Source organism: Jaminaea rosea, assembly GCF_003144245.1.
Source record: "Jaminaea rosea strain MCA 5214 unplaced genomic scaffold BDZ90scaffold_8, whole genome shotgun sequence".
NCBI lineage: Eukaryota > Fungi > Basidiomycota > Exobasidiomycetes > Microstromatales > Jaminaea > Jaminaea rosea.
In genome coordinates this window covers 339,314-361,744 of record NW_020289982.1, presented here as the reverse complement: position 1 = coordinate 361,744, position 22,431 = coordinate 339,314, and the positions used below count along the sequence as shown (strand labels likewise).

The 22,431-nt window shown below is 60.0% G+C and overlaps 9 protein-coding genes across 9 annotated transcripts; 3 read left to right on the top strand and 6 right to left on the bottom strand.

Moving 5' to 3' along the window:
- Positions 1-36: 36 nt before the first annotated feature.
- On the bottom strand, positions 37-4,914 carry BDZ90DRAFT_220990 (hypothetical protein; the record flags this gene model as incomplete). Its single annotated transcript, XM_025504455.1, has 1 exon — positions 37-4,914. One exon carries the CDS (start codon positions 4,912-4,914, stop codon positions 37-39), a length of 4,878 nt encoding a protein of 1,625 aa, XP_025361723.1.
- A 727-nt stretch (positions 4,915-5,641) lies between these two features.
- Positions 5,642-7,838, bottom strand: BDZ90DRAFT_232670 (putative tubulin beta chain). Its single transcript, XM_025506337.1, has 8 exons — positions 7,794-7,838; positions 7,637-7,693; positions 7,461-7,550; positions 7,296-7,381; positions 7,167-7,220; positions 6,589-7,090; positions 6,121-6,516; positions 5,642-6,022 (listed from the first exon to the last, which is right to left on the bottom strand). Exons 2-8 carry the CDS (start codon positions 7,646-7,648, stop codon positions 5,765-5,767), a joined length of 1,398 nt encoding a protein of 465 aa, XP_025361722.1. The 5' UTR covers positions 7,649-7,693; positions 7,794-7,838; the 3' UTR covers positions 5,642-5,764.
- Positions 7,839-8,009: 171 nt separating this feature from the next.
- Positions 8,010-10,271, bottom strand: BDZ90DRAFT_232669 (putative RPN5-26S proteasome regulatory subunit). Its single transcript, XM_025506336.1, has 5 exons — positions 10,026-10,271; positions 9,357-9,954; positions 9,205-9,282; positions 9,022-9,128; positions 8,010-8,939 (listed from the first exon to the last, which is right to left on the bottom strand). The coding sequence occupies exons 1-5, from the start codon at positions 10,058-10,060 to the stop codon at positions 8,168-8,170; spliced, it is 1,590 nt and encodes a 529-aa protein (XP_025361721.1). The 5' UTR covers positions 10,061-10,271; the 3' UTR covers positions 8,010-8,167.
- A 234-nt stretch (positions 10,272-10,505) lies between these two features.
- BDZ90DRAFT_280034 (CTP synthase) lies at positions 10,506-13,065 on the top strand. Its single transcript, XM_025509236.1, has 3 exons — positions 10,506-10,676; positions 10,763-11,004; positions 11,096-13,065. Exons 1-3 carry the CDS (start codon positions 10,616-10,618, stop codon positions 12,998-13,000), a joined length of 2,208 nt encoding a protein of 735 aa, XP_025361720.1. The 5' UTR covers positions 10,506-10,615; the 3' UTR covers positions 13,001-13,065.
- BDZ90DRAFT_232667 (hypothetical protein) lies at positions 13,041-15,104 on the bottom strand. The gene is made up of 5 exons (XM_025506335.1): positions 14,832-15,104; positions 14,509-14,649; positions 13,921-14,435; positions 13,389-13,836; positions 13,041-13,305 (listed from the first exon to the last, which is right to left on the bottom strand). Exons 1-5 carry the CDS (start codon positions 14,859-14,861, stop codon positions 13,147-13,149), a joined length of 1,293 nt encoding a protein of 430 aa, XP_025361719.1. The 5' UTR covers positions 14,862-15,104; the 3' UTR covers positions 13,041-13,146.
- Positions 15,105-15,442: 338 nt separating this feature from the next.
- Positions 15,443-16,709, top strand: BDZ90DRAFT_264909 (hypothetical protein; the record flags this gene model as incomplete). Its single annotated transcript, XM_025508647.1, has 3 exons — positions 15,443-15,582; positions 15,853-16,003; positions 16,374-16,709. The coding sequence occupies 3 exons, from the start codon at positions 15,443-15,445 to the stop codon at positions 16,452-16,454; spliced, it is 372 nt and encodes a 123-aa protein (XP_025361718.1). The 3' UTR covers positions 16,455-16,709.
- Positions 16,710-16,805: 96 nt separating this feature from the next.
- On the bottom strand, positions 16,806-17,254 carry BDZ90DRAFT_246409 (Hydroxyisourate hydrolase; the record flags this gene model as incomplete). Its single annotated transcript, XM_025507558.1, has 2 exons — positions 16,806-17,040; positions 17,124-17,254. 2 exons carry the CDS (start codon positions 17,252-17,254, stop codon positions 16,806-16,808), a joined length of 366 nt encoding a protein of 121 aa, XP_025361717.1.
- Positions 17,255-18,841: 1,587 nt separating this feature from the next.
- BDZ90DRAFT_227365 (hypothetical protein) lies at positions 18,842-21,141 on the top strand (the record flags this gene model as incomplete). Its single annotated transcript, XM_025504753.1, has 2 exons — positions 18,842-19,079; positions 19,151-21,141. 2 exons carry the CDS (start codon positions 18,842-18,844, stop codon positions 21,139-21,141), a joined length of 2,229 nt encoding a protein of 742 aa, XP_025361716.1.
- Positions 21,142-21,273: 132 nt separating this feature from the next.
- Positions 21,274-22,331, bottom strand: BDZ90DRAFT_186194 (hypothetical protein). Its single transcript, XM_025503823.1, has 2 exons — positions 22,278-22,331; positions 21,274-22,176 (listed from the first exon to the last, which is right to left on the bottom strand). The coding sequence occupies exon 2, from the start codon at positions 22,106-22,108 to the stop codon at positions 21,407-21,409; it is 702 nt and encodes a 233-aa protein (XP_025361715.1). The 5' UTR covers positions 22,109-22,176; positions 22,278-22,331; the 3' UTR covers positions 21,274-21,406.
- Between the last annotated feature and the right edge of the window lie 100 nt (positions 22,332-22,431).

The window sequence follows — 22,431 nt, the reverse complement described above, 5'->3', positions numbered from 1 at the left end:
CCACCGTCGTCGCCTGTTCTTGCTATCTGAGAGCGTCTACGGCACCCCGTACCCATCAACCGAACCCCGCCCAACTCCTGCTTGTGCCTGCTGTTGATCCTTCTCCCATCGCTCCAGCTCCGACGTGATACTGAAGCGCTGCCCGTTCCCGCCACCGCTGGTCGCAATGCTGCCATCGTGCGCTGATGAGTTCATGGAAGGAGTGCCAGCCGCACCGGCTGTGCCTGCCGCTCCATCCATACCGCTATGTTGGGGACCGCCGCGCAGATCGTCCTCATCAACTGATGACTCGATGCGACCGAGAAGGAGACCAAGCTTGTCCTCCGTCTCCTGGAGGCGACGAGCCAGACCCTCATTCTCGCTGCGGAGCTGCTCATTGTGCGATGTGAGCGACGAGTAGTCATTCGCTCCTCCTGCGCCGCCAAGGCCAGCCAAATCTCTCGCGCTGCCCGCTCCAGAGCCGTTGACGCCAGTCGTGGACGATCCTGCCGCCTTAAGCTCGGAGCTCAAGTGCTGGTTGAGTGCAAGCATCTCATGCACCTCCTTCCTCAGCCTGGAAACCTCGCCCTCCAGTTCAGCAGCTCGTCTCGAGTGGTCGATTTGGTGGTCTTCCCTCTGCCTTGAGCGATCATGGAAGTCCTTCTGCTCGGCGATCAGCGCGGCAAGCTTGCGCTCCAAGTCTCGATTCTCGGCCGCAGTCTCCTCCGCTTGCTGTGATACGTCTACCAAGCGTGTGCGAAGAGCTTCGATATCTTTTGCTGCTTCTTCGTGTGACCCGCCCGCCGATGAGCCGGTCGTGCCGTCCATGTTTGAGGAAGAAGCGCCAGCTCCACTGCGCGTCGTGGCAAGCTCGCTCTGCAAGCTTGCATTCTCCGTCTTGTACTTGGTCAGCTCGTCCTTCATCCTGCGGAGCATCTTCTCCGAGCCCTTGACGAATTGCACAGCGGTCTGGTAGTCGCTCTCCAGCTGGGACATGCGCTCCCTGTACGAAGAGGTCGCGTCTGCCAGCTCACGCTCAGCCAGCTCTGCACGGCGCTCCAGCTCTTCGTCGTTGCCACCGCTGCCAGAGATGCCACTGCGGCTGAGCTCGTCGATGCGAGATGTGGCTTCGCGGAGGCGCTGTTGCGATTCTTGCGCCTCCTTGGCCTTGGCATCCACCTCGGACTCGAGCTCGCGGATGCGCTTGTCTGCAAAACCGCCTTTGGCGCTGAGTTGCTCGTCGCCAGGTACGTCCAGCCCACGGTCGGCGATGTACTGACGAAGCAGGCTGTCCCTGAGCTGCGCAGCTTCGAGAGCGCGAGCACGGTCTCGCACCTCCACGTCCTTGCTCGACCCTTGGTCCTTGAGGCGCGCCACCTCCTGCAGGGCAATGGCCAGCTGCGATCGCATGGCAGAGAGCTCTGTACGCAAGCCGGAGTGTTGCTTCTCCAGAGCGAGGTTGCGATCCCGCAGGTCCTGCAAGGCAGAGGAAGCGGTGTCCGCAGCACTGCGGGATTGAGAATGGAGCTGGCGCAGCTGCTCTGCTTCTGTCTCGAGGGCAGCCATCTTGTCTTGGATATGCTCAGGCACCTCGCTTGATGGGCCGCGAGAGACACTGCGTTGCTGCATGGCGATGAGCTGAGTCAAGTGCCCATTGAGGGCGCCGCGGTGAGCCTCTGCTTCGCTCTTGTGGGTGTTCGCCAATGACTCCAGGTCCGCAACGCGCGCTGCGTGGTTATCGGCTTCGGCTGTCTTGGCGTCGAGGGCCGAGCGGAGACGGTTGATGGTATCCTGGTGCTGTGTGGAGACGTCGCGATGCTGGAAGTGCAGGCGCTCGTGCTCCTTAGCTCTGGTCTCGGCCGCTTGCAATGCAGCTTGGAGCTGCGTGAAGCTAAGGGCGTGCTGGCGCAGCGATGAGGTAGCCTCGTCCAGCTGACCTCTCGCCGTCTCGTGATCGCTACGATGTCTCGCCACCAACGAAGCGAGCTGGGCATTCTGCTCCTGGTGCTCCCTAAGCTGAGTCTCCTGCCCGTACGATCGCTTCTGCAGCATTGCCAGCTCGTCGTACGCCCTCATCTGCGCCGCCTCAGCCGACATGGCGCGCTTTGCCGTATCAGACAGTCTCTCCTCCGCACTCGACCGCAGGTTCTGCTCCAGCTTAAGATCCTCGCGCATCGACTGAATCTGGCGCTCGAGCTCTGCCGACTCGCGCAGCGCGTCTGACAGCTGTCGCTCCGAGTGAGCAGCACGCTCGCGGTCCAGGCGTGTCGCCTCACCGACTTCGCCCTTCTCGAGGGCGTAGAGCTTGGCACGGAAGAAGGCAGCCTCCTGCAAAGCTGCAAGACGACCACGGTCCGCCTCTGATACGCGATCCGACTCGCTCTGATTTTGCTGGGCGATGGTCGCCTTGGCCGCTGAGAGCTGTGACTTGAGGCCAATGAGAGCACGCAGCACCTTGTCCTTGTCGCTGCCGTCTGCGCCCGTGTCCAAAGCCTCGAGATCAAGCTGCGAGTCCCGGGCAGAGGCGCTCGTGCCATCTGGCATCTCAAGCTCGTCAGGTGCAATGAAGCCCTTCTTGTTCGCCAAGACCAATGCTGCCTTCATCCAGGCTTCGCGCTTCCTCATGGCCTCGAGCTCTCCTCGCGGTGGCACGTACCCATTGCTCGCTACGTCGGAGCCTCGTCCGTAGTGGAAACCATCCTGCACGCCGCTGCTGGAGGGCGAAGCGCTGCGGTCCATGGTGCCATTGATGGAGCGGGGCGCAAAAGCAGAGGTCGGAGATATGGCGCCTTGATTGCGCATGTTCTCTATGGATCTTTGGCTACGGGGACCGTTGTAGGGCGCCGGTGCTCCAGTCGGCGAGACGATCCTCTGACCAGTCGACTGGAATTGACTGGGCGGGGGTGGACCACCTGCCATCCGCATCGAGCCGGACTGGGGCTGCTGCTGAAGCTGAGGCTGCTGTTGAGTGGGAGAGAAGGCACGAGTCGCATCCTGCGGCGACGGCTTTGCAGACTCCGTCGACTGCATCATGCTGACAAGGCCGTTTGGAGCCGTGTTCTGCTGTTGCTGCTGCTGTTGGATGGGCGACATGGCTCGCTGCTGCGGGGATACAGCTCTTGTCGGGTCTTGCGACTGAGAAGGCGAGACGGGCTGCGATCCCACGCCAGGCGGCATCGACCCACCCTGCAGCGAAGTCTTCCTCCCTGCGGTCGCTGCGCGGTTATCAGGCGGATACTTGATCTTGGCTGTGTCGAGGACGTAGACGACGGACGGATCATCCGGCTTACCGCCGGTGAAAGACTCTCCGCCAAGGACGAGGACCTTACTCTGATACGTCGTGAGAACGTGGCCCGATCTGCCGCTCGGGGCGGGGCCCATGTTGGCAAACATGTACCAGCGCTGGTTTGAGATCTTGAAGCTGGCTAGGTCGCCCAGGTCGCGGCCATCGACACCTCGTCCGCCAAAGATGTACATGACGTCGTCGACGAGACAGGTTGCGTGTCCTTCTCGGGGGACAGGGATGTACCCGATGCAGGAGAGCTCTTTCCAAGTGTTCGTCGCCACGTCGTAGCACCAGGTGTCGTTGTAGTGATACTGGCCGTCCGTCCCACCGAAGACGAAGATTTTGTCCTTGTAAGTCACGCTAGCGTGCCCAGTACGACGAGGTGGGACGTCTGCAGTCGCCGGGCGAAGCTGCTCCCAAGTCGGCGTGCCCTTGAGACTGTTGAGGTCAAAGGACCAAAGGTCGTTCATGAACGTACCGTCAACTTGTCCACCAAAGACGTAGAAGCGCGAGCCGACGATGGAGACGGTGTGACCATAGCGACCGACGGGGCCTGCATTTGGGTCGTCTGACTTTACTCGAGTCCACTCCCGCGTGCTCAAGTTGAGAAGGTAGAGCCCTTCGTCCTGCTTGTCATCGGCGCGGATCTTGGTATCTCCTCCCCAGAGAATCAAGACATTGGATACGAGGACGGTAGCATGCCCGACTCGAGGCGGCGGGATCTCGCCCGTCGTCTGCACCAGAGTCGCGCTGGCTCCGTTGATGTTGGCAGCAGGGGATGTCGGCGATGTAGCGCTGGGCGCCGGCTGTGAGACTTTGTCGACGTGAACTGTGTAGAGATCGTTTTTGACGCTCTCGCGTACAAGACCGCCAAACAGGTAGACCTCACCGCTTGGACTGGCGGCGGAGTTGGCTGCGTGACCGTAGCGGGGAAAGGGAGAGGGGCTGACAGCGCCAGGCGGACCTTGCCTCGAGTCGTCGAGGTAGCGCGGCGGATTCATGGTGATGGACCGTTGGCTCCAGGGGTAGACTACGTTTTGACGACCTCGATCGCCGCCGCTTCCGCTGCCACCAAGATTGGGCGGGCCGCCCGTAGAGGAAGGAGGCAAACCGCTCTGACTACCACCCTGTGACATCATCGTCGAGCCGGGACCCATGCCGCCCGCCATTGAGCTACCCTGCTGCTCCCCACCACCTCCGACATCTTGGCTAATCTTGCGACTGCGTACGCTGCCAGGCTGCGGGATACCGCTGGGTGCCTGCCCCTGCTGCGGAGGTCCGCCGAACTTGAATCCGGATGCTGCTCCAGGCATGACTCCGGTTGATCCTGGTTGTCTTACGGGGCCATTGGGACCAGGCTGCGCAGCATAACCGCCTGCGCCGGGAGGACCTCCTTGTCCAACTCCGCCCATGTAGCTACCTGGCTGTGGAATGCCTGAGATGCCGATGCCAGAGAGAGATCCGCTGGTATTGTGGCCATTGAGACTGCCAGCTGCGCCTGGCGTGACCTCTCTGCTGGCTTGTCGAGGACCTGCGCTGCCTGCCCTAGGGCCGACTGCTCCCTGCGTGCCATCGATGGAGGGAGACTGCGTACCGGCGGAGGAGTTCTCCTTGTCGCCCTTGTCCTTCTTCTTGCCGAAGATGGCCATGGCTGGGCGCGGTACGGGGTGGGGAAAAGATTGTCGGAGGGAAGCTTGAGGCCTCTACGGTGAAGATGAGGGCGCGCAGATCGGCGTCGAGGATGGATGGATGGCTGCCAGAGTCGAAAGTCCTGCAGCAAAGACGCTCAAAGGAGAGTGTGAAGCGTGAAAGAGATGATGGTGACAATCCGCAGGCTCTTTTGTGGTCGTCCTAAGCGTCGTTGTCGGGCGCCAAGTTGGTCGTAAAAGCAAGGCGGGTCAATGGTCTTCTGCGCGCAGATCGAGGATGTCTGCCGGATGATGCGTTGATAGCCGGTAGAAAGTGAGCGAGCGAAAGAGCCTGCTCCTATTGTTCGTCGTAATCGTCACCGCCTCTCGGCCGCTTGATCTGTTTCGTTGTAGAGGTCGTGGATGGGGTCGAGGGGAGGGGAGAGGGGAAACGGTCGATGGGAAGAGGGTGGGTTAGTCGACGTAGTGACAAGTGGGAGCGAGGACCAGAAGTGGAAGTCGAGGCGAGTAGATGAACGCGCCCACCTCGCTCGTCCGTCGCGCCGCCAACCAGCCTGAGCCGCCCTCCCTCCCGCTCTGAGACCACATCCATCCATCCGCTCCGCGGCTCAACGATCGACGCCCCGCCCCTGGCCTCTGCTCTCGTGCCTGAAAGCGACCAAATAGGGCGCAGACGACAACGCACGGCTACGAAGGCGACTGCGAGCTGCGAGTGCGATACGATGGCTGAGGCTCTAGAGAGAGGACGAGTGAATGGTCGACAACGCATACATTCAGAAGAGAGTCCGGAGCAGCGGCGTACATTCTCTCATCTCATCTCTTTCCTTTCCTCTTGCGTGAGCACGCTCTGCTACTCGACGTACGACTCCTCTGCGCCCTCCTGCTGCATCACAGCACCACCATCCTCGCCCTCCGGCAGGTACTCCTCCTCGTAGATGCCCTCCTCGTCCTCGTCGTATCCTGCAGCCTCGTACTGCTGGTACTCGGCGATGAGGTCCTGCAAGTTGGACTCGGCCTCTGTGAACTCCATCTCGTCCATTCCCTCGCCCGTGAACCAGTGAAGGAAAGCTTTGCGGCGGAACATGATCGCGAACTGGTCGGCGGTGCGCTGCGAGGGGCGGTCGAGGGGTGAGGTCGAGGGTCAGTCTGGTTCCTCTGCGCCCGCTTGTAGAGACGATGCGAGTTTTTAGCCAGCCGCACACTCACCTTGAAGAGCTCCTGGATTGCCGTGTTGTTCGAGATGAATGTGGCCGACATCTTGCTCTGCGGCGGCGGCACATCGCACAAGCTGTGAAGCGTATTCTGCGGGATCCACTCGACGAAGAGATTGCTCTGCTTGGTCTGCAGCTGATTCATGGCATCCTCTACTGCCTTGCCGCCGATCTTGCCACGGTAGATACCGGCCATGGTCAGGATCTTGCCCAGACGAGGGTCGATGGCAGCCATGACATTCTTGGGATCGAAGCCCTGCGCAGTGAGCTCGGGCACGGAGAGATTTTGGTAGGCCTTGGCGCCGGGGGCGATGAGGGGAGTGTAGGAGCAGGTGAAGAAGTGCAGACGCGGGAACGGGACCATGTTGACACCGAGCTTGCGGAGGTCGGCCTGACGAGGGGATGATCAGCAGTGTCAGCCTTCCGTCTCTCTCGAACATTGTCTTGTCTTAGGCCCACTCACATTGAGCTGGCCCGGGAATCGCAGCGTGGTCGTGCACCCGCTCATGGCCGACGCGATGATAGCGTTGAGGTCCTCGTACTTGGGATCCTTCTTGCGCAACGTCCGCTGGCAGATGTCGTACAGCGCCTCATTGTCCAAGCAGAAGGACATGTCAGCCTGCTCGACCAGCTGGTGGAACGACAGCGTAGCATTGTACGGCTCAACGACGGTGTCCGAGACCTTGGGGCTTGGGAGCACGCTCCAGGTGCTGAGCATTCGGTCAGGGAACTCTTCCCTCAGCTTGGAGAGGAGGTTGGTACCCAGTCCGGAGCCGGTACCGCCACCGAGCGAATGCATCAGCGAGAATCCCTGCAGCATCTCCGCTCGCTCGGCCTCTTTGCGGGCCACGTCCAGGACCGAGTCGATGAGCTCGGCGCCTTCGGTGTAGTAACCCTTGGCAAAGTTGTTGCCCGCTCCATTGTTGCCTGCCACGAAGTTGTCTGGGCGGAAGAGATGCGAGTATCTGCGGCAAAGCGGCGCGTAGTCAGCATGTGGGCAGAAGTAGACGATCTCGTGCGGCAATTGGAATTGGTCCTCACTTGGAGTTGCGGAAGGCGTCCATTGTCCCGGGCTCCAAGTCAACCTGAATAGACCTGTGTGCGAGCAGCGGGGAATAGCATCAGACTCAGTGCTCTCTGATATTATCTCTTTGCATCGACGTAGCTCACCTGGGGACCCATTTTCCCTCAACTCCACTAGGTTCAAAGAAAACGTTGGCCTTGTCGATCTGGTTTGGGTTGTTGCCGACGTATTGCTGCGAGGCGCGACGAGTACAGCGACAGTATTTTGTCAGTATCCTACTCTTCTCACCTGCTTATGACTGCTCTACTTACTCCATTCTCATCAAGACCGTGCTCCAAGAGGAGGCCGGCCCAAAAGGCCTGGCTGACCTGGTTACCACATTGTCCGACACCGATGGAAACCTGAGCGCGGCGACGGGCGCAGAGAGGGGATATATGGGTGTCAGAGTGGTGCTCCGAATGTCTCAAACATCGATCTTGACACGTACGATTTCCCTCATTCTTGTAGAGTGGGGTCAGGGAAATGGGGAGAAGATGAGGCGTGCCTGCGAGTGCGTGCGCGATGGGATGTCGAGGTGATTCGATTCGCGGGTGTGCTGTGAGCAGGATACTCCTTGCGCGGTGTCTGTGTCCCGCCGTGCTCACGGTCCGATCAACGAGCTCGACGTGGGGATATACACTGGTATAAAGAGGGCGAGCGGGGAGCGGATGGATCGGATGGTGTTGGGTTGGAAGGACGACGCACGCAGAGAAGTCAAGGCGTCGCGTCGGAAGACGGGCGGAGCCATCCAGCCCAGCGGGCACAAGCTCCAGGCGCCAGGCGGCAGCGGGACGGGCGAGGAGGCAGCAATCAACACCTTCGATTGAGGTCAAAAGCGCGTGTCACGCACGGGCGTTGAGAAGAAAGGGGATCGTGTGGTGACGACCTCAAGCAGCGAGTCCACCATTCACGGCATCGGAAGGTCAATGCTCCGCACTTCGTCATCTCGTTTTCATTGCTCTATCCGGCGTGCGCACATTCACGCTCCCAACCCCGCCCTCACAACCGCCCTCTCCCTGTTGACCAAATGCGCCGCCTCCTCCACCAGCGTCATCAACTTATTGATATCTCCGCTCCAGCTGTTGAGCTGCTCCTGCGTATCCTGCTTCTTCTGCAACGACACAACCCCCTCCGGACGATCGATGCGCGCCCAGACGGTCCCTGAAGTGACCAAGCCGCAAAGGGCCTGCTCTGCCTCCTTAACGGGGAGGTCGAGTAGCTGTGCTAGGCGGGCGAGGGTGATGCGCGTGTAGTACTTGGATACAACGCGAATGTTGTGGTCTACTACGCGCTTGTGCAGCTCTTCCCATCTGTACTGCCCCTCCGTCGTGTTGGATTCGAAGGTGGCTGTGCCACGCAGAAGAGGGCCGTAGAGCGCCTCGATACCAGGCCAGCGCATGAGCTCGGGTGTGGTGAAGCACTTGAGCAGGTTCTTGTGCTCGGGCACTGAGTCCAAATCCTCCGTAGCCTCAACGCGAGCCATCAAATCGCTCTGCTCATTGTCGTAGGGCGCCAGCACGAGGAAGACGACCACATTGCGGAGGGCTTCGGCGGCTTTGGCTTCTTCTTCCTTGACGCGGGGCGTGTCGAGAACTTCACGCCAGAACTTGCAAGCGTCGAGGTGTTTCTTCTCATGGACAGCCCATTGGATCATGTACTCGTAGTACTGCAGCTTGAGGTCGTGCTGGGCTGCGTCCTTGAAGAACTTTGTGTTGATCTTGCGCGAGGCGATTACTAGTTGGACATATTCCCTGTGAGAGGGATAGGCAGAGTCAAGATTAGTCACTCGCTGCTACAAGGTCGTCATTCCATGCTGTGATGGGCTCAGCTCACTTCTTCTCGAGATTGAGGCGCATCTGCTCGATGATGAACTCCGTTTTCTCCCTACGCTCCATGCTGCCGAAAGTCTCGACCTGAAGGTCCTGCAGCACTTCAATGGCCTGCGAGTAGAGGAGGACTGAGATGTAAGCGCCAATATCAAGACGGTATGCTGCCTTTCCCCTCGCTCGCTCGCACCTTGTTGAGGTTGCCCTCCTCTACGAGCATTGTCGAGAGCATGCGGGTGACGCGAGCTCGCTCAACTTCGACAAAGATCTGCAAGGGCAATGAGAAGGCGTCAATATGAGATTCACGTCGTGTCGTCACCTCCGCCTCTCGCGCGAACTTACCTTGCCCTCGGTCACCTGTCGCAGCGTCTCGACCAGCTTTCTCCTTGCTGTCGGGTCAAGTCCTTCATCTCCGGTTCTCCTCGCCTGCTCCAGCAGCTTTGTGACAGCCTCTGCCTCTTTCCCTTCCCTCTCTTTCTCCAGCCTCTTCCTCTCCTTGTCCTTCTCCCTCTCCGACTTGGGCTCCTCAGCGGCTGATACCCCATCCTTGGCATTAGCCTCGACCGTCTTCGCTGCCTCCTCCATCTTCGTGTCCTCCTCCTCCTTGGGTGGCTCCGTCACCTCAACAGGGGCGGATCCCGGAGGCTGAAGGTAGCACATGGCCGCCTGTACCATCTTGGTCGTGGCTTGCTTGAGCTGACCATGCTTCCTGGAGAGGGAGATGATGGTGTCGTTCATGAGCTGCCAATTTGTCTTGGAGGTTGACGGGGTGGAGCGGATGAGGGCGAGGGAGGCTAGGAGGAGGCGAGTGGTGCTGACCATGTCTGCTGCCTGACGAGACTTCTTCTCGAGGACAGCGAGCTTCTCGAGGGCCGAGGGGAGCTGGCCTGACTTGGCGAGCTGCTCGGCCTCGGGGAGAAGAGCGTCGACATCGGCGGTGCTGCGAGCGGTGGAGGGCAGACGGTCAGTCTGATGGCAGATGAGCTGTTAAGTGGCGTGCCTGCTACTCACAGATCCGCCTCCTGCTTCTTCTCTACGTTGCTCATCGTGACGATGCGAGGGTGATGATGGTGGTGATGATGGTGAGAAGGTTGCAAGGCTCGAGCGAGGCGGCGTTGGTTGCTCCACCCGCTCGCTCGAGTGAGGCCGCGTCAACCAACGACGACGGGAGCAGGGCGGGCGAACGGGCAGGATGGCAAGCCAAGCCGGGCGGGCAACGCAGGCAGCCAACACGACGACGAAGGTTGACTCTTCTCAGTGTCCAACCAGGCAGTGTGAATAGCAGTCGCTCGTCAGTCAGCCTTGGGCTGTGCAAACGGGGTCATCTCAACTTGAACCCAACAATAGCCTCACCAATGCTTCTGCCGCCATTGTTCTTAATTCCCCTACCCACGCTGGACGCCTCGATGTCGCCCGTCTCCCTCCCTCGTTGCCGCCGCGGCGCGCCTGTGCGAGCCAATTTCCGAAATTTGAGATTGTCCGCTCGTCGTCGACGCGACTTGAACTCGTTGGCTGCCGTCTCCGACTCTTTATCCATCCCATCCTAGCATTACCTCTCCATCAACCCTCGGCTCCTGCTGCGCTCCCCCTCGTCGCCCGCCATGACCAAGTTCATCGTCGTCAGCGGAGGTGTCATCTCGGGCATTGGCAAGGGTGTCATTGGTGAGCATCGCTGCGAGACAGGCTGATTCAGAGGATCGCCTGCTCAACCTCTGCTATTTTATGCTGTGCTGCGCTCTTCCTCTCAGCCTCGTCGACGGGTCTCTTGCTCAAGACGCTTGGTCTGAGGGTCACAGCTATCAAGATTGACCCCTACATGAACATCGATGCTGGAACTATGGCCCCTACGGAACACGGAGAGGTCTTCGTCCTTAATGACGGAGGAGAGGCTGACCTCGACCTAGGAAACTACGAGCGATACCTCGATGTCACCCTCAGCCGCGATAACAACATCACGACCGGAAAGATCTACCGACAAGTCATTGAAAAGGTGAGGATAGCCACAGCGACATCTCTGCGCCAATACTGCCCTCTTGCTGATCACTGGCCCGCTTCGCTCGTGCGCGATCTCTCTCTCGCAGGAACGCCGAGGTGACTACCTTGGCAAGACGGTTCAGATCGTTCCCCACCTCACGAACGCAATTCAAGATTGGCTGGAGCGCGTCGCATCCCAACCAGTCGACTCGACTGGCCTGCCCCCCGAGGTCTGCATCGTAGAGCTGGGCGGCACAGTAGGCGATATCGAGTCAGCCCCCTTCGTCGAGGCTCTCCGTCAGTTCCAATTCCGTGTAGGACAAGACAACTTCGCCCTCATCCACGTCTCCCTCGTTCCCGTCATCGGTGGGGAGCAAAAGACGAAGCCTACCCAAGCCGCCATTCGCGACTTGCGCGGGCTCGGCCTCGTACCAGACATGATCGCAGCACGATGCCCGATCCCTCTCTCGCCGGCGGTCATCAACAAGCTCTCCATGTTCTGCCATGTCGGTCCCGACCAGGTGCTGGGCGTGCACGACGTCGAGTCCACCTATCACGTACCGCTTCTTCTCGAACAGCAGGGTATGGTGCGTTTCTTCGAGCGAAGGCTGGGCCTCGAGCTGCGCGGTATGGAGGCGGCCAAGAAGGACGTCGGGCGTGACTTGCGCAGACGCTGGAGGGAGCTCACGGCGGGCCACGACAGGATGATCGACTCAGTCGAGATTGTCCTCGTTGGCAAGTATACATCCCTCCAGGACTCGTACATGTCAGTCGTCAAGAGTCTGGAGCACGCTGCACTCAGGTGCCATCGCAAGCTCAAGCTCAAGTGGGTAGACTCGTCCGACTTGGAGCCGCAGACGTCTAGCGACAATCCGGTACGATACCATGAGGCATGGCATTCCCTCTGCAGCGCAAAGGGCATCATTGTGCCCGGAGGATTTGGACACCGAGGAACGGAAGGGATGATCAGCGCGGCCAAGTGGGCGAGAGAGAAGGGAGTGCCCTTCCTTGGTATCTGCTTGGGCTTCCAGGTGGCCGTCATCGAATACGCAAGGAATGTCTGCGGATGGGCAGGCGCCAATTCGAGCGAGCTCGAGCCGGAGTGCAGCCATCCCGTGGTGCTCTACATGCCAGAAGTTTCCAAAACCCACCTCGGTGGTACGATGCGTCTCGGTCTCCGCCCCTCCGTCTTCTCACAAGGAAGCGAGTCCTGGTCAAAGATCCGCCGACTCTATGGCAACGGCGACGTGTGCTGGGAGCGCCATCGTCATCGCTACGAGATCAATCCGGACCTGGTTGCGCAGCTCGAAGCTGGAGGGGATGCAGCTGCTGCTGCGAAGGCGGAAAGTGCTTCAACATCGTCCGCAGCGTCCAACGGACCTACGAGCCCGCGGCTTGGCTATCCTGGATCCGACAATGTCGGCCTTTCTGTCCGCTCCTTCCGTCGTGCGTCTTCGTCCGCATCGGCCTTCTCGACCCTCGGCTCAGACGCAGCAACAGCGTCCATTCACGGCAGCGAGCAGAGCGGCGGTGAGGTGGAGCCCTCGACTTCCCTTCGCTTCGTCGGCCGCTCCACCTCCGGCCAACGCATGCAAATCCTCGAGATGCAGGACCACCCGTACTTCGTGGGCATGCAAGCCCACCCTGAGTTCGCCTCGCGGCCGCTCAACCCGTCTCCGCCCTTCCTTGGACTGGTGGCAGCAGCTTGCGGTATGGATGTGCTGGGCGAGCAGTTGGGACGCGGTGGGGAGTACAAGCCCCCGCACCCGAGTAGCATGATGGTCCTGGGTCAGGTGGACGGTGAAGCGCGGGCGGAGGAAGATGCGGCAATGGCTAAGTTGGGTGGGGAAAAGAAGAAGACTACTGCAGTGCCCGCGCTGAGCGACGCAGCGGCAGGAGAGGGAGCGGCTACGCCTGTTGGGGCCAGGAGCCCCGCGAGGAGGGACAGCGCCGTTGCAGACGCTGCGGCTGCGCAGGGGACCGCGCCCGTGAATGGTGCGGCGCAGCACTGAGCGCTACGATACGACTTCTTGCTCGTCACGCATCTGTTGAGTGCATTCGAATCATAATAGCATTGTTCGTATGTCAGAAAGAGGCGTGGTGAATATGTGCAAATGTTGCGGGTTGTTGTTATCGTGCTCCCTCCCCCTTCTCGTGGCTACTGCCCACCCTCGTCCCCTCGGGGTCGCTTGGGCGCCCTGTCGTCAGCAGAAGGGCCAGAGGGAGCGCCAGGCATACCTTGCCCTTGACCTTGACCTTGATTGCCCATCATCATCATCATCGGGTTGCCGCCTCCACCACCGAAGAAGTTGGGGTTCTGTGAGCGATGTCGAAGAGGAGTCAGGTCAGTCTGACGCCCACACTGACGAAGCTGAGCGCTTTGGCGATGCTCAGACTCACAAAGTGACCCTGCCCTCCACCCATCATGTTCATTCCTCCTCCACGTCCTCCTCGGAAGCCCCCTCTCATGCCTCCTCTCATGTTGTTCCCGCCAACACCGCCACCACCCATCATCCCTTGCATCCCCATCATTGGCATCCCCATACCCATTTGACCCATGTTCATCCCGCCCATGCCTTGCATCCCGCCGCCCATCATACCATTGTTGGCATTGTTGTTGAAGCCACCACGTCCCCCCTGGCCCCCGCCCATGCGGATAGGCGCGCCTGCCATGGGCATTCCACCCATGTTGCCGCCTCCTCGGCCCATCCCACCCATATTGCCGCCTCCACGGTTCATAGCGTTGTTGCCCATCATACCGCCTCCACGGGGCCCGCCATTCAACATGCCACCGCCACGGTTGGGTCCACCGGATGCGTTGTCGCGTTGCGGTGCTTCCTTCGGCAGGCTGTGCGCGCGTGAGAGGTGTCGCAGAGAGGTCGTTCGTCAGCATTCGCGGCCTTTGCTTCATTCCTGCGTCGCTCGTACCCACGTCTTGAACGGATTTCCATTCGCGCTCGTCGTCAGCGTGGCGTTGCAGCGCTTGAATTGAAACTCGTTCGCATCGAACCACTCCTTTAGTCTAGTAGCCTCCTCCTGGCTCGCACACTCTACGAATGCGATCCCCTTGCTCTTGCCGTTGACTTTGTGCTCAGAGAAGGTCACATCGGAGAGCAGAAGGTCCACGCCAGCGTGGGAGACGGCGACGGAGCGAATGTCCTCATCTGATGTCCACCAGTTGAGGTCACCGATGTACAGAGCGTTCTGGATTGTGGGGTCCTGTACTTTTGGGCGGCCAGCGAGGGCTTGGCGGGCGGAGATGGGGGATGTGGGGAGCTGCTGTTGAGAGTAGGGCTGCTGTTGAGAAGGAGGCTGCTGCTGCTGCTGCTGGGGCGGAGGCTGCTGATACTGCTGTTGAGGAGCAGGCGAGGGCTGCTGAGGCTGTTGCTGAGGCTGCTGTTGTTCACGGGGAGGCGGCAAAAAGGGAGTCGAAGTTGACGTGCCGGCCTTTCGACGAAGACGCTACGAGTCAGCACGCGCACACCCTGATGACTTCCTCCCACTGTCATCTCTGTCTTACCTTTCCGCCGTCATTGCGGCCTACGCTGTCCTCGCGTCGCCTCTTGTCACCGGCCTGCGCATCGTTGTCATCAAGGCCCAACAAGTCTTCCTCATCGTCGCCTCCACCTGCTCCAGCAGCCGATGAGTACAGGTCCGTATCCTGGCAGCGCAAGGTGAATAGAGAGCGAGATGTACATGAAACAAGCGATGATCGAGCGTCAGCGAGCGCTCTTTGTGGCATATAGGCTGCCACCTCCACTGAAATGGATCCTCTCCATGCCTGCCTTCCGTCGATCGCTGCCTAGCTATTACGGAGCCTTGCAATGTGGACCAGCTACTCACGCCATACAGGTCAAAGTTGTCGTCGTCCATTGCTGCAAGTCTACTTTGCTAAGGTACAAGCACGCGACTGCAGTGCGATTGAGAGAGCCACGAGTTCGTCTGCCTCGTCGTATTCGTCTCGGCCAACTGCTTTACAGGTACAACAGCCAAGTGGCCTGAGGTAGCGAACTAGCGGACGTGTACAGGAAGTGATCGCTTTCTGCCAAATGTGCGCAGCGGGGTAGTTTGGTACAGGTGGGAGCCGTGGCCTACAGCTTGTTACCACACGAAGTCTTGTCTGTTGATGCAGAGGAGCGATGCTGCATCCGGCCGTTGTTGCTGGCTTGGGTCGGACGGAAAGAGGGCTGGTTCATCGCAGCGTCTCGGAGCCGACGGAGATGAGGCCTTGAGCTGCGCGCGGTCTCCGCCTGGCCCTCTGCTCGATTCAAAGTCTCGAGCGAGCAAGGCGGGCAAGCAAGCAGCAGCCGCCCAGCCAGACGAATCGAGTTGTGCCGCCCCGCCTGCCCACCCGCCTCGCTCGCCGCACGCCTCGACGACAACTTCGAGATCGTCGAATCTTCTTCACTACCACCTCCCCTTCTTATCCCCTCACCCTATTCTTCATCGTCGAAATGGCAAAGGTCAAGGCTCACGAACTCACCGGCAAGTCCAAGGCCGACCTCACCAAGCAGCTCGAGGAGCTCAAGGGCGAGCTCCTCCAGCTCCGTGTGGCCAAGGTCGCTGGTGGTGCTTCCAGCAAGCTGACCAGGATGTGAGCATCGCAGGCGGCGTGACGTGGGCATGGCTGGACAAATGAAGAGGACGCAAGGGAGGGAGCAGAGCGATCGCTCGGCCATGGACGAGATCGGGAGGTGGACTATTTGGGCAGGGCGACCCTCTTCGGCCTCGAGCAAATGTTCGAATTCTCGTTGCGGGCAGGACGATGATGGACGAGGAGGCAGCCTGGAGGAGGCATCATCCAAATAATCTACCGAGTATGATTGCTCACACATCAACTCCTCACCTCCCTTCTCCCTCGCAGCAACTCGACCCGCAAGTCGATCGCCCGCGTCCTCACTGTCATGAACCAGAAGCAGCGCGCCAACCTCCGCGAGTTCTATAAGGGCAAGAAGTACCAGCCCCTCGACCTCCGTGCCAAGAAGACTCGTGCTATCCGCAGGAGGCTGACCAAGGTGAGCATGCGCTATCAAGCTGAGACGAAGGGCGAGGGCACCAGCGAAGACGACGGGTTGGGCAGGGAGACGGGGGCGGCAGGTCCCACAAAGAGGGATGGGGCTTGAAGCACGTCTTCGAGATCAACAAAGGCAGGAATAGCGATTCGGTGCTGCGGGGATGCAGACGATGGAATGAAGGGTTGCAAAGGCGGCGGGCGCTAGGCCGGGGGCGGACATCCTGCTACAGCCGTCGAGAGGCCAAAGGCGTTCATTTGAGCGACTCTCTTTGAGCTGGGCTTCCCTCGCCTCGTCGCCCCAGCCGTCCGAAATCACTATCACTATCATCGAAGAGACGACTAACTCATCATCTTCCTTCCTCCTCTTCCAGCACGAGCGCAGCCAGCAGACTGAGCGCGAGCACAAGAAGCAGGTCCACTTCGGCCAGCGCCGTTACGTCCTCAAGGCGTAAAGCTCTCCATTAGCTTTGGAGCTCTTCGGTCGGTCGTGGCTTCCTCTCCCGCACTCTCTTGTACACTTCATCACACCCAACCTCCTGTCACGCCTTGACGTGCGTGAGGTGAGATAGCAATCTCAACATCTGCGTACGCGCATTCATACTCTGAAGATGAGGGATCACGATTGAGCTCGTGGACGACGATGGCGCAGAGGCAGGCAGATGGATCCTGAAGCCGTCGAGAAGTCTCCTCGTTGTGTGACCTTTTGTGTGATATTGAGGTCGTGCAACTCATCGTCGTTCGTCTACAAATTACTCCACCTCGACCCCCCCCCCCCTCCCTTCTCGTCCTCCTCTCGCCCACACTCACGAACCCCTATAGGTCGTATAACCAAAGGGGCTCAAAAGCAGTGGTACATGATAATGCTTCTCTGCCGGTTCGCTCACAGTGAACAGGATCTCCACGCGCGGATAGAAGGTCTTGCGTGCGTCTCGAGCGAAGTAGGGGCCAGTGAGGAATGTGAGACGATACGACGATGCGGAGGTCAGGGTGTGTGACGATGGGAGGAGGCTGGTGCAGCGTCCGTCTGCATTTGTTTGGCTGACGATCGGGGAAGGTGAAGGGTGGTGAGCGAGCAGCCCTTCCCTTGGCTGAGGCTAGTATCGGACGTCAATTGAGCTCACCCTGTGCCAAGCAGCTCTGAGCTGTTAGTGCCGTCGTCGCGATCACTGAGCAGCTCCAGACGGACCTCTACACCTTCAGCTGGCCTGCCAAGTGCACTGTCGAGGACATGGCAGGTGATCGGGGACGTCATGGTTGGCGTAGAGTGGGGTTGAGTAGTGAGGGGCGAGGCGGGAGGCAGGAGCAGCGGACACGGGAAGGCCGAGTGATGGCTGGCTGGCTGGCTGGCTGGCTGGCGGCCTCGCTATCTGTGCGTCAGGACCAACGATGATCGAACGGGGACCACATTGCAAGCCGGCCAAGGACACTACTTTTCGACCTCAGCGTGGGGGTGGGAACTGATGAAGCAGTACAAGCAAGCACTCGTGACGCCTTCATTCAACGGCGACTATAGTGAGAGGAGGATGGCGGGCTGTGCGAAGCGCTGATATTGCGCTGCTTTGTGAGCATGACGTCTTGATCCCGCGGCGTCCCCGCCTCCGCCTCAAGCCACCGTATATCGTATGCAGCCTCCCGTATCCAATATCACCCCGATCAGTCATGCTTCCAGGTCCTGTCGTCTCATCCGCCCCTTGCTGCTGAACGGCATCGATGGACGGCTTCCAGATCCACCAGCCTAGCGGAGCGTCTCTGAAATCGAAGAAAGTCGCACGATATAGCGTCGATCTTCGGGTCTGAGCCAAGGGCCACAAGCGATCTATTGATGCGAAGCGGTCGTGCGAGCGAGCGGAGCACAGAAAGAATGAGCCACTCAAAGCAGAGTAGGCGCAGCGGGAGGAAAGGAGGGTCCCCCTCGAGCGCTTCGAGGCTCGCGATCAATCAGTCAATCTAAGCGCAGCAGCGTCTTAGCGCAGCGGCAGATGGCGTTGGCGTAGTGCGCTTAAGCAGCAGAGATGGATGCCATGTCCTAGCGCGAGATGGTCTCAATGGCAATTGTCAAGGCTTGTGATGCCTGGTTGAGCGCTTCTTGGCTGCCGGGCGTCGTTGTGGCTCTCGGCTCTCATCTTGTCCTCTGCCTGGGTCCAGTAGTTCACTTTGCCGTGCGGGGCTCCTTCCACAGTCCCGGCTAGGCTGCCACTTTCCCCTCCCCCATCTCCCTCTTCTTCTCCTCATTACCAAGTCATTCCCTATCATCCTCACCACATCAGTCGTCCCCTGACCCACCGTTCGGACTCCATCAAGCTGCTGCGTGCATACGTCGTCGTCGACCTTGGTATTCGTCCTTGAGACTCAGCTTGGATCTCAGTCCCCGTCGTACGAGAGGCTCTCACCCATTGTCGCCGTCTCCGCCCGGTCGACTGAGACGGACGGACGGACGAGGCTGCTGCTGCAGACTTGTGCAGCTCGAAAGCGTCACCCGCTCGCGCAGCTAGGCAGCGAAGCCTGGCCCTCGGCCACCAAGATCATCATCATCATCGCTGTTATACCCCGCAAACGGCGAGCATACGGGCCCCTTCGTTTTCCTCGTCAACACCGCCGTCCTCCTTTTCGCCAAGTCGCTGCTTCTCATCGTCAGCGGCGACGTTAGCTGCATACAACCGGTACGCCGGCGTGCCCTCATCTCCATTTGTCACGACTTGCTCTGAGACCTCACGCACACGAGAGCCGGAGACGCCGCATCTCTCCCTCTCCCTGTCCTCGCTCCCCTCCTTTGTTCAATCATCCTCATCTTCAAAGGCCGCTCCTCTAGCCGCTCGCAGTGCCCATTGCCGTCGTCATCATGAGCACTGCGACGACTCCACGCCAACATCGCCCGCCAACGACGGCTGCCAGTACGCCCGGTAGCGGGGACTTCGCTTCGCCTTCTTTCTTCTCACCATCAACCTCGACGATGATTGCAACGAGTGGGGCAACAGCAAGCAGTAGTCAGCAGGCGACTCCGGCCATGTCTAAGACGTCTTCTGGGATGGAACAGCCTTCTGGCTTTGATCTTCCGCCTATGCCTGTGCCGTATGAAGGTGAGCTCAGCGAGAGGCTCGAGCTCCAGGAATGCAGCGTAGAGTCCTGACCCTTATGCTTCTACTCCCAGATTTCCACTTTTCCCTTGACCTCCCGGACAACCTTCAGGCAAGCGACCTCTCCCTGCTCCAGTCGTCCGATTTTGAGACGCTCTTCGGCGGCTCTAGCGGCGCAGGCAGCATGACGCCTTCGCTCGTGTCCTCGTCGGCCCTCTTTGGTACTGCGACGCCTGCGGTGCATACACCTGCGGCCGCTACTGGCGGGCCGACGGGGAACACGCCGATGGGCCAGACGGGTCATGGAGGCGAAGATTCAGTCATGACGAGCACGCCGAGTGGCAGTGGCAGCCAACCTCCAGCTGGACCGCCGCAGCCGCCAACCGGTCCTCCTCCCCCGCCACCACAGGGAGAGGGAATGTTCTCCTTCGACTCGCTCTTCGGCGGCGCCAAGAGCCCGACAGAGGCCTCTTCCTCGACACGACCTGGCCCCAGTAACACTATGCCGGGCCTCGTCATCTCCTCCAATCCGAATGCATCCCAACCCTGGCCACCTTCATCCTCATCACATCCTCATCTCCAGCCGCATCATTACCAGCATCAGCAGCCTCACCAGCAATTTCCGACCGGGCACGGTGTGGGCGGTCCACCCTTCCCCGCTCCACCCCCGCCTCAACCTCTCTTCGATACCCGCGAGACGGACTTCCTCTCGAGCTTCTTGGAGGGTTTTGAGCAAAACTGGGACTTCAACCCGGCCGGCATGCCAGAGAACATGCCCTCGTTCGCCATTGCGGCCGCACAGCATCACGCAAGATACCCGAGTGGGCCAGGGTACGCAGCGAGCTCCAGCAGTGCGGATGGGAGAACGCCTACGGGGCAAGCAGGAGGGTCGTCTTCGAACTCGTCCGGTGGACAGACCGTCACGAGTCCGAGAGAAGGGACGATCAGTGGTAGGAGAAGAGGGAGGAGAGTGGGAACCGGCACGCACTCGTATGGGCGAGGGGAGAGTACTACCCCTCCCGGAGGCGCAGCTTCGATGGACGACGTAACCTCGAGCGCGGCCTTTGGAACTCATCATCTCGACGACATGGATGACGAGGACGAGGATGGGTCCACGAGCTACGGCAAGGGACCAGGAGCAGGCGCACTAGGCAGCAAGCGCAGCCACGCCGCGCTCAATGGGCGAATAGGCGACGAGAAGAGGAGAGGAAGCCTCGCCATTTCGCAGCAGCAAGCCGAGAGCAGTCTGCAGGGCAATGGAGGATTCATGCCGCCCTCGGCTGCTTGGTCTGCCTTTTCGCAGCAGCAGCAGCAGCAGCACTCATCGTCCCCCTCACGCCATGCCCGTGCCCCTTCATCATCCGCATCAGCATCCGCCTCGGCTGCCGACCTCGCAAAGCGCGAGCTCCTCTCCGAGAAGGAGAAGCGTCAGAACCACATCCTCTCGGAGCAACGTCGTCGCAACCACATCCGTGAGGGCTTCACTGAGCTTGTCACCCTGCTCGACCTCGGCCGCCTCTACGGAGCGCGCGGGCTGGGGTTGAGCAGTGGTGCCGGCACGGGAATCGAAGACGAAGGGCTGGATGATCGCACGGACGTGGAGAGCTGCGAGGAGGAGAGTGATGAGGAGATGCGAGCTGTCGCGCGGCAGAGAAGGAAGAAGGCGAGGCAGAAGAAGACGCAAGCTCTACAAGCTGCCAAGGCGGCGGCGCTCGCTGCGGCTGCTGCTGCTGGTGGGCCCGGGAGCTCTTCTGCCGCAGCGGCGGCGGCGGCGGCATCGGCTGCTGCTTCTCGCGGCAAGGGCAAGGGAAGAGGAAGAGGCGGATCGGCCGGCGGTGGCGCGGGAAGCAAGAGCGCAGTCCTGTTTCAAGCTGTGGATCTTATGCGATGGTTGGCGGAGAAGAACGCAAAGGTGGAGGAGGAGTGCCGCTTGTTGGAGGAAGCGGCTGGATCAGGGCCTGAGCCTATTGAGGTGCCCGGCGCTCCCGGACCTACTCTGGATGGTACAGGAGGAGCGGCCCAGGAAGAGGGGGAGAAGGCTGTGCCTGTGCAAGCTGCGGCGTAACGGATGGTTTCGACATCCGACTCTTTGGCTGAAGGAACCTTTCATCTCTCAGACTCGTTGGGCTCGCAGTGACACTCGAACATCGTTGCATATCGTCAATAAGAGCAGAGCGTTCTCACTCGTCAGTCAAAGCCATCGATCGAGCGAGGAGTCAGAGCAGGCTCATGAAATTGGAGCCTAGAGAGACAAAGCTGCTCAGCCGCATCAAGCGTGCCGAGAGAAGAGAGAGAGATAAGGAGCCTCCGCGTCGCCATTCGCGCACGCTCTACTTGAACTGCTTGTTCGTAGGGTTGGCGTTCCATTCGTCGATCTTGCTCTGAGGCGAAGAGCCGCAATCGAACCCGTAGCCGCTCTTGTGCTCGTCTCCCTCGTTGACGGTGTCCTGGTTCATCCCATTGACATACCAGAAGTAATGGCCGTCTACCTGATTACCGTACTGCACCTTGACGCGGCCGGTGTGGCGAGTGTAGCCCTGCTGTACGACCAGGCCAGCCTGCTGGCCAGGGTTTGCCGTGACCTTGACGCCCTCGCTGTGCGAGACAGTCTTGCCGTGCTCGTAGGTGGCAGTGATGGTCATCTTGGCTCCGATGCCCTCGTACTCTGCGCCGGAACCGACAGACCCGCCGAAGGAGAAGGAGTCGGTCGAAGTCTTGGTGACGACTTCATTGGCCGTAGCGGGTGCCTGGGAGTTGGAGTCGCAGTTAGAGATGGTGTCCGAGACGAGGTACTGGTAGACAGTCTGCGTGTTTCCGTCGGGCTCGAAGGTGCACTTGTCCGCGTTGCCCGTCGATCCACCAGGGCACGACTCGAGGAGCTGCTCGATCGAGGGACCGTCACGGCGGACCACGCTGTTCGAGTCGCGGACGTGGATGTCATCGCCGGGGATGGCGGCGGGGAGGGCTGAGACCATCATTGCGCTGGCCAGGGCGAAGGCGATGAGGGATCGAGATTGGTTGAGAGAGAACATCTTGCTAAGCTAAGAAGGAGGTGTTGAAAAGGCTAGCGACCGGCGCTGGGACTTGTTGAAGTGGTAAGCTGAGAAGAGAAGAGTGAAGAGAGGATGGGGAAAGAAGAGGACGACCGTTGGCAGGACGCCCTTTTTGTAGCTTTCGAGCAAGTTCGACGATCGCAATGACATCTTTCGCATTCATCGTGTAGCTACACAGCAACGCTGCGAGAACCATAGCGAAGAAGGGTGTCGCCATTGTCGTTGCCTTGGGATTGCGACGCCAGGCGTTTCTCGGACGTTAATCAGGGCGAGGGTACCTTGATAGTGAGGTACGCGAGCTC

Bases quoted from the DNA above. Each gene is read 5' to 3' on its own strand.
- BDZ90DRAFT_232669 (XM_025506336.1), bottom strand. From the start codon at position 10,060: ATGAGCAACGTAGAGAAGAAGCAGGAGGCGGATCT. The intron at 9,129-9,204 runs GTGCGAGCGAGC...CTCTACTCGCAG, and splicing joins AGGAGGGCAACCTCAACAAG to GCCATTGAAGTGCTGCAGGA. The intron at 8,940-9,021 runs GTGAGCTGAGCC...TCCCTCTCACAG, and splicing joins CGCCTCAATCTCGAGAAGAA to GGAATATGTCCAACTAGTAA.
- BDZ90DRAFT_232670 (XM_025506337.1), bottom strand. The intron at 7,221-7,295 runs GTGAGCTACGTC...GCTCGCACACAG, and splicing joins GAGGGAAAATGGGTCCCCAG to GTCTATTCAGGTTGACTTGG. The intron at 6,023-6,120 runs GTGAGTGTGCGG...CGCCCCTCGCAG, and splicing joins CAATCCAGGAGCTCTTCAAG to CGCACCGCCGACCAGTTCGC.
- BDZ90DRAFT_232667 (XM_025506335.1), bottom strand. From the start codon at position 14,861: ATGGACGACGACAACTTTGACCTGTATGGC. The intron at 14,650-14,831 runs GTGAGTAGCTGG...TTGCGCTGCCAG, and splicing joins ACAACTTTGACCTGTATGGC to GATACGGACCTGTACTCATC. The intron at 14,436-14,508 runs GTAAGACAGAGA...CTTCGTCGAAAG, and splicing joins GCCGCAATGACGGCGGAAAG to GCCGGCACGTCAACTTCGAC.
- BDZ90DRAFT_186194 (XM_025503823.1), bottom strand. From the start codon at position 22,108: ATGTTCTCTCTCAACCAATCTCGATCCCTCATCGCCTTCGCCCTGGCC.
- BDZ90DRAFT_280034 (XM_025509236.1), top strand. From the start codon at position 10,616: ATGACCAAGTTCATCGTCGTCAGCGGAGGTGTCATCTCGGGCATTGGC. The intron at 10,677-10,762 runs GTGAGCATCGCT...TCTTCCTCTCAG, and splicing joins CATTGGCAAGGGTGTCATTG to CCTCGTCGACGGGTCTCTTG. The intron at 11,005-11,095 runs GTGAGGATAGCC...TCTCTCTCGCAG, and splicing joins ACCGACAAGTCATTGAAAAG to GAACGCCGAGGTGACTACCT.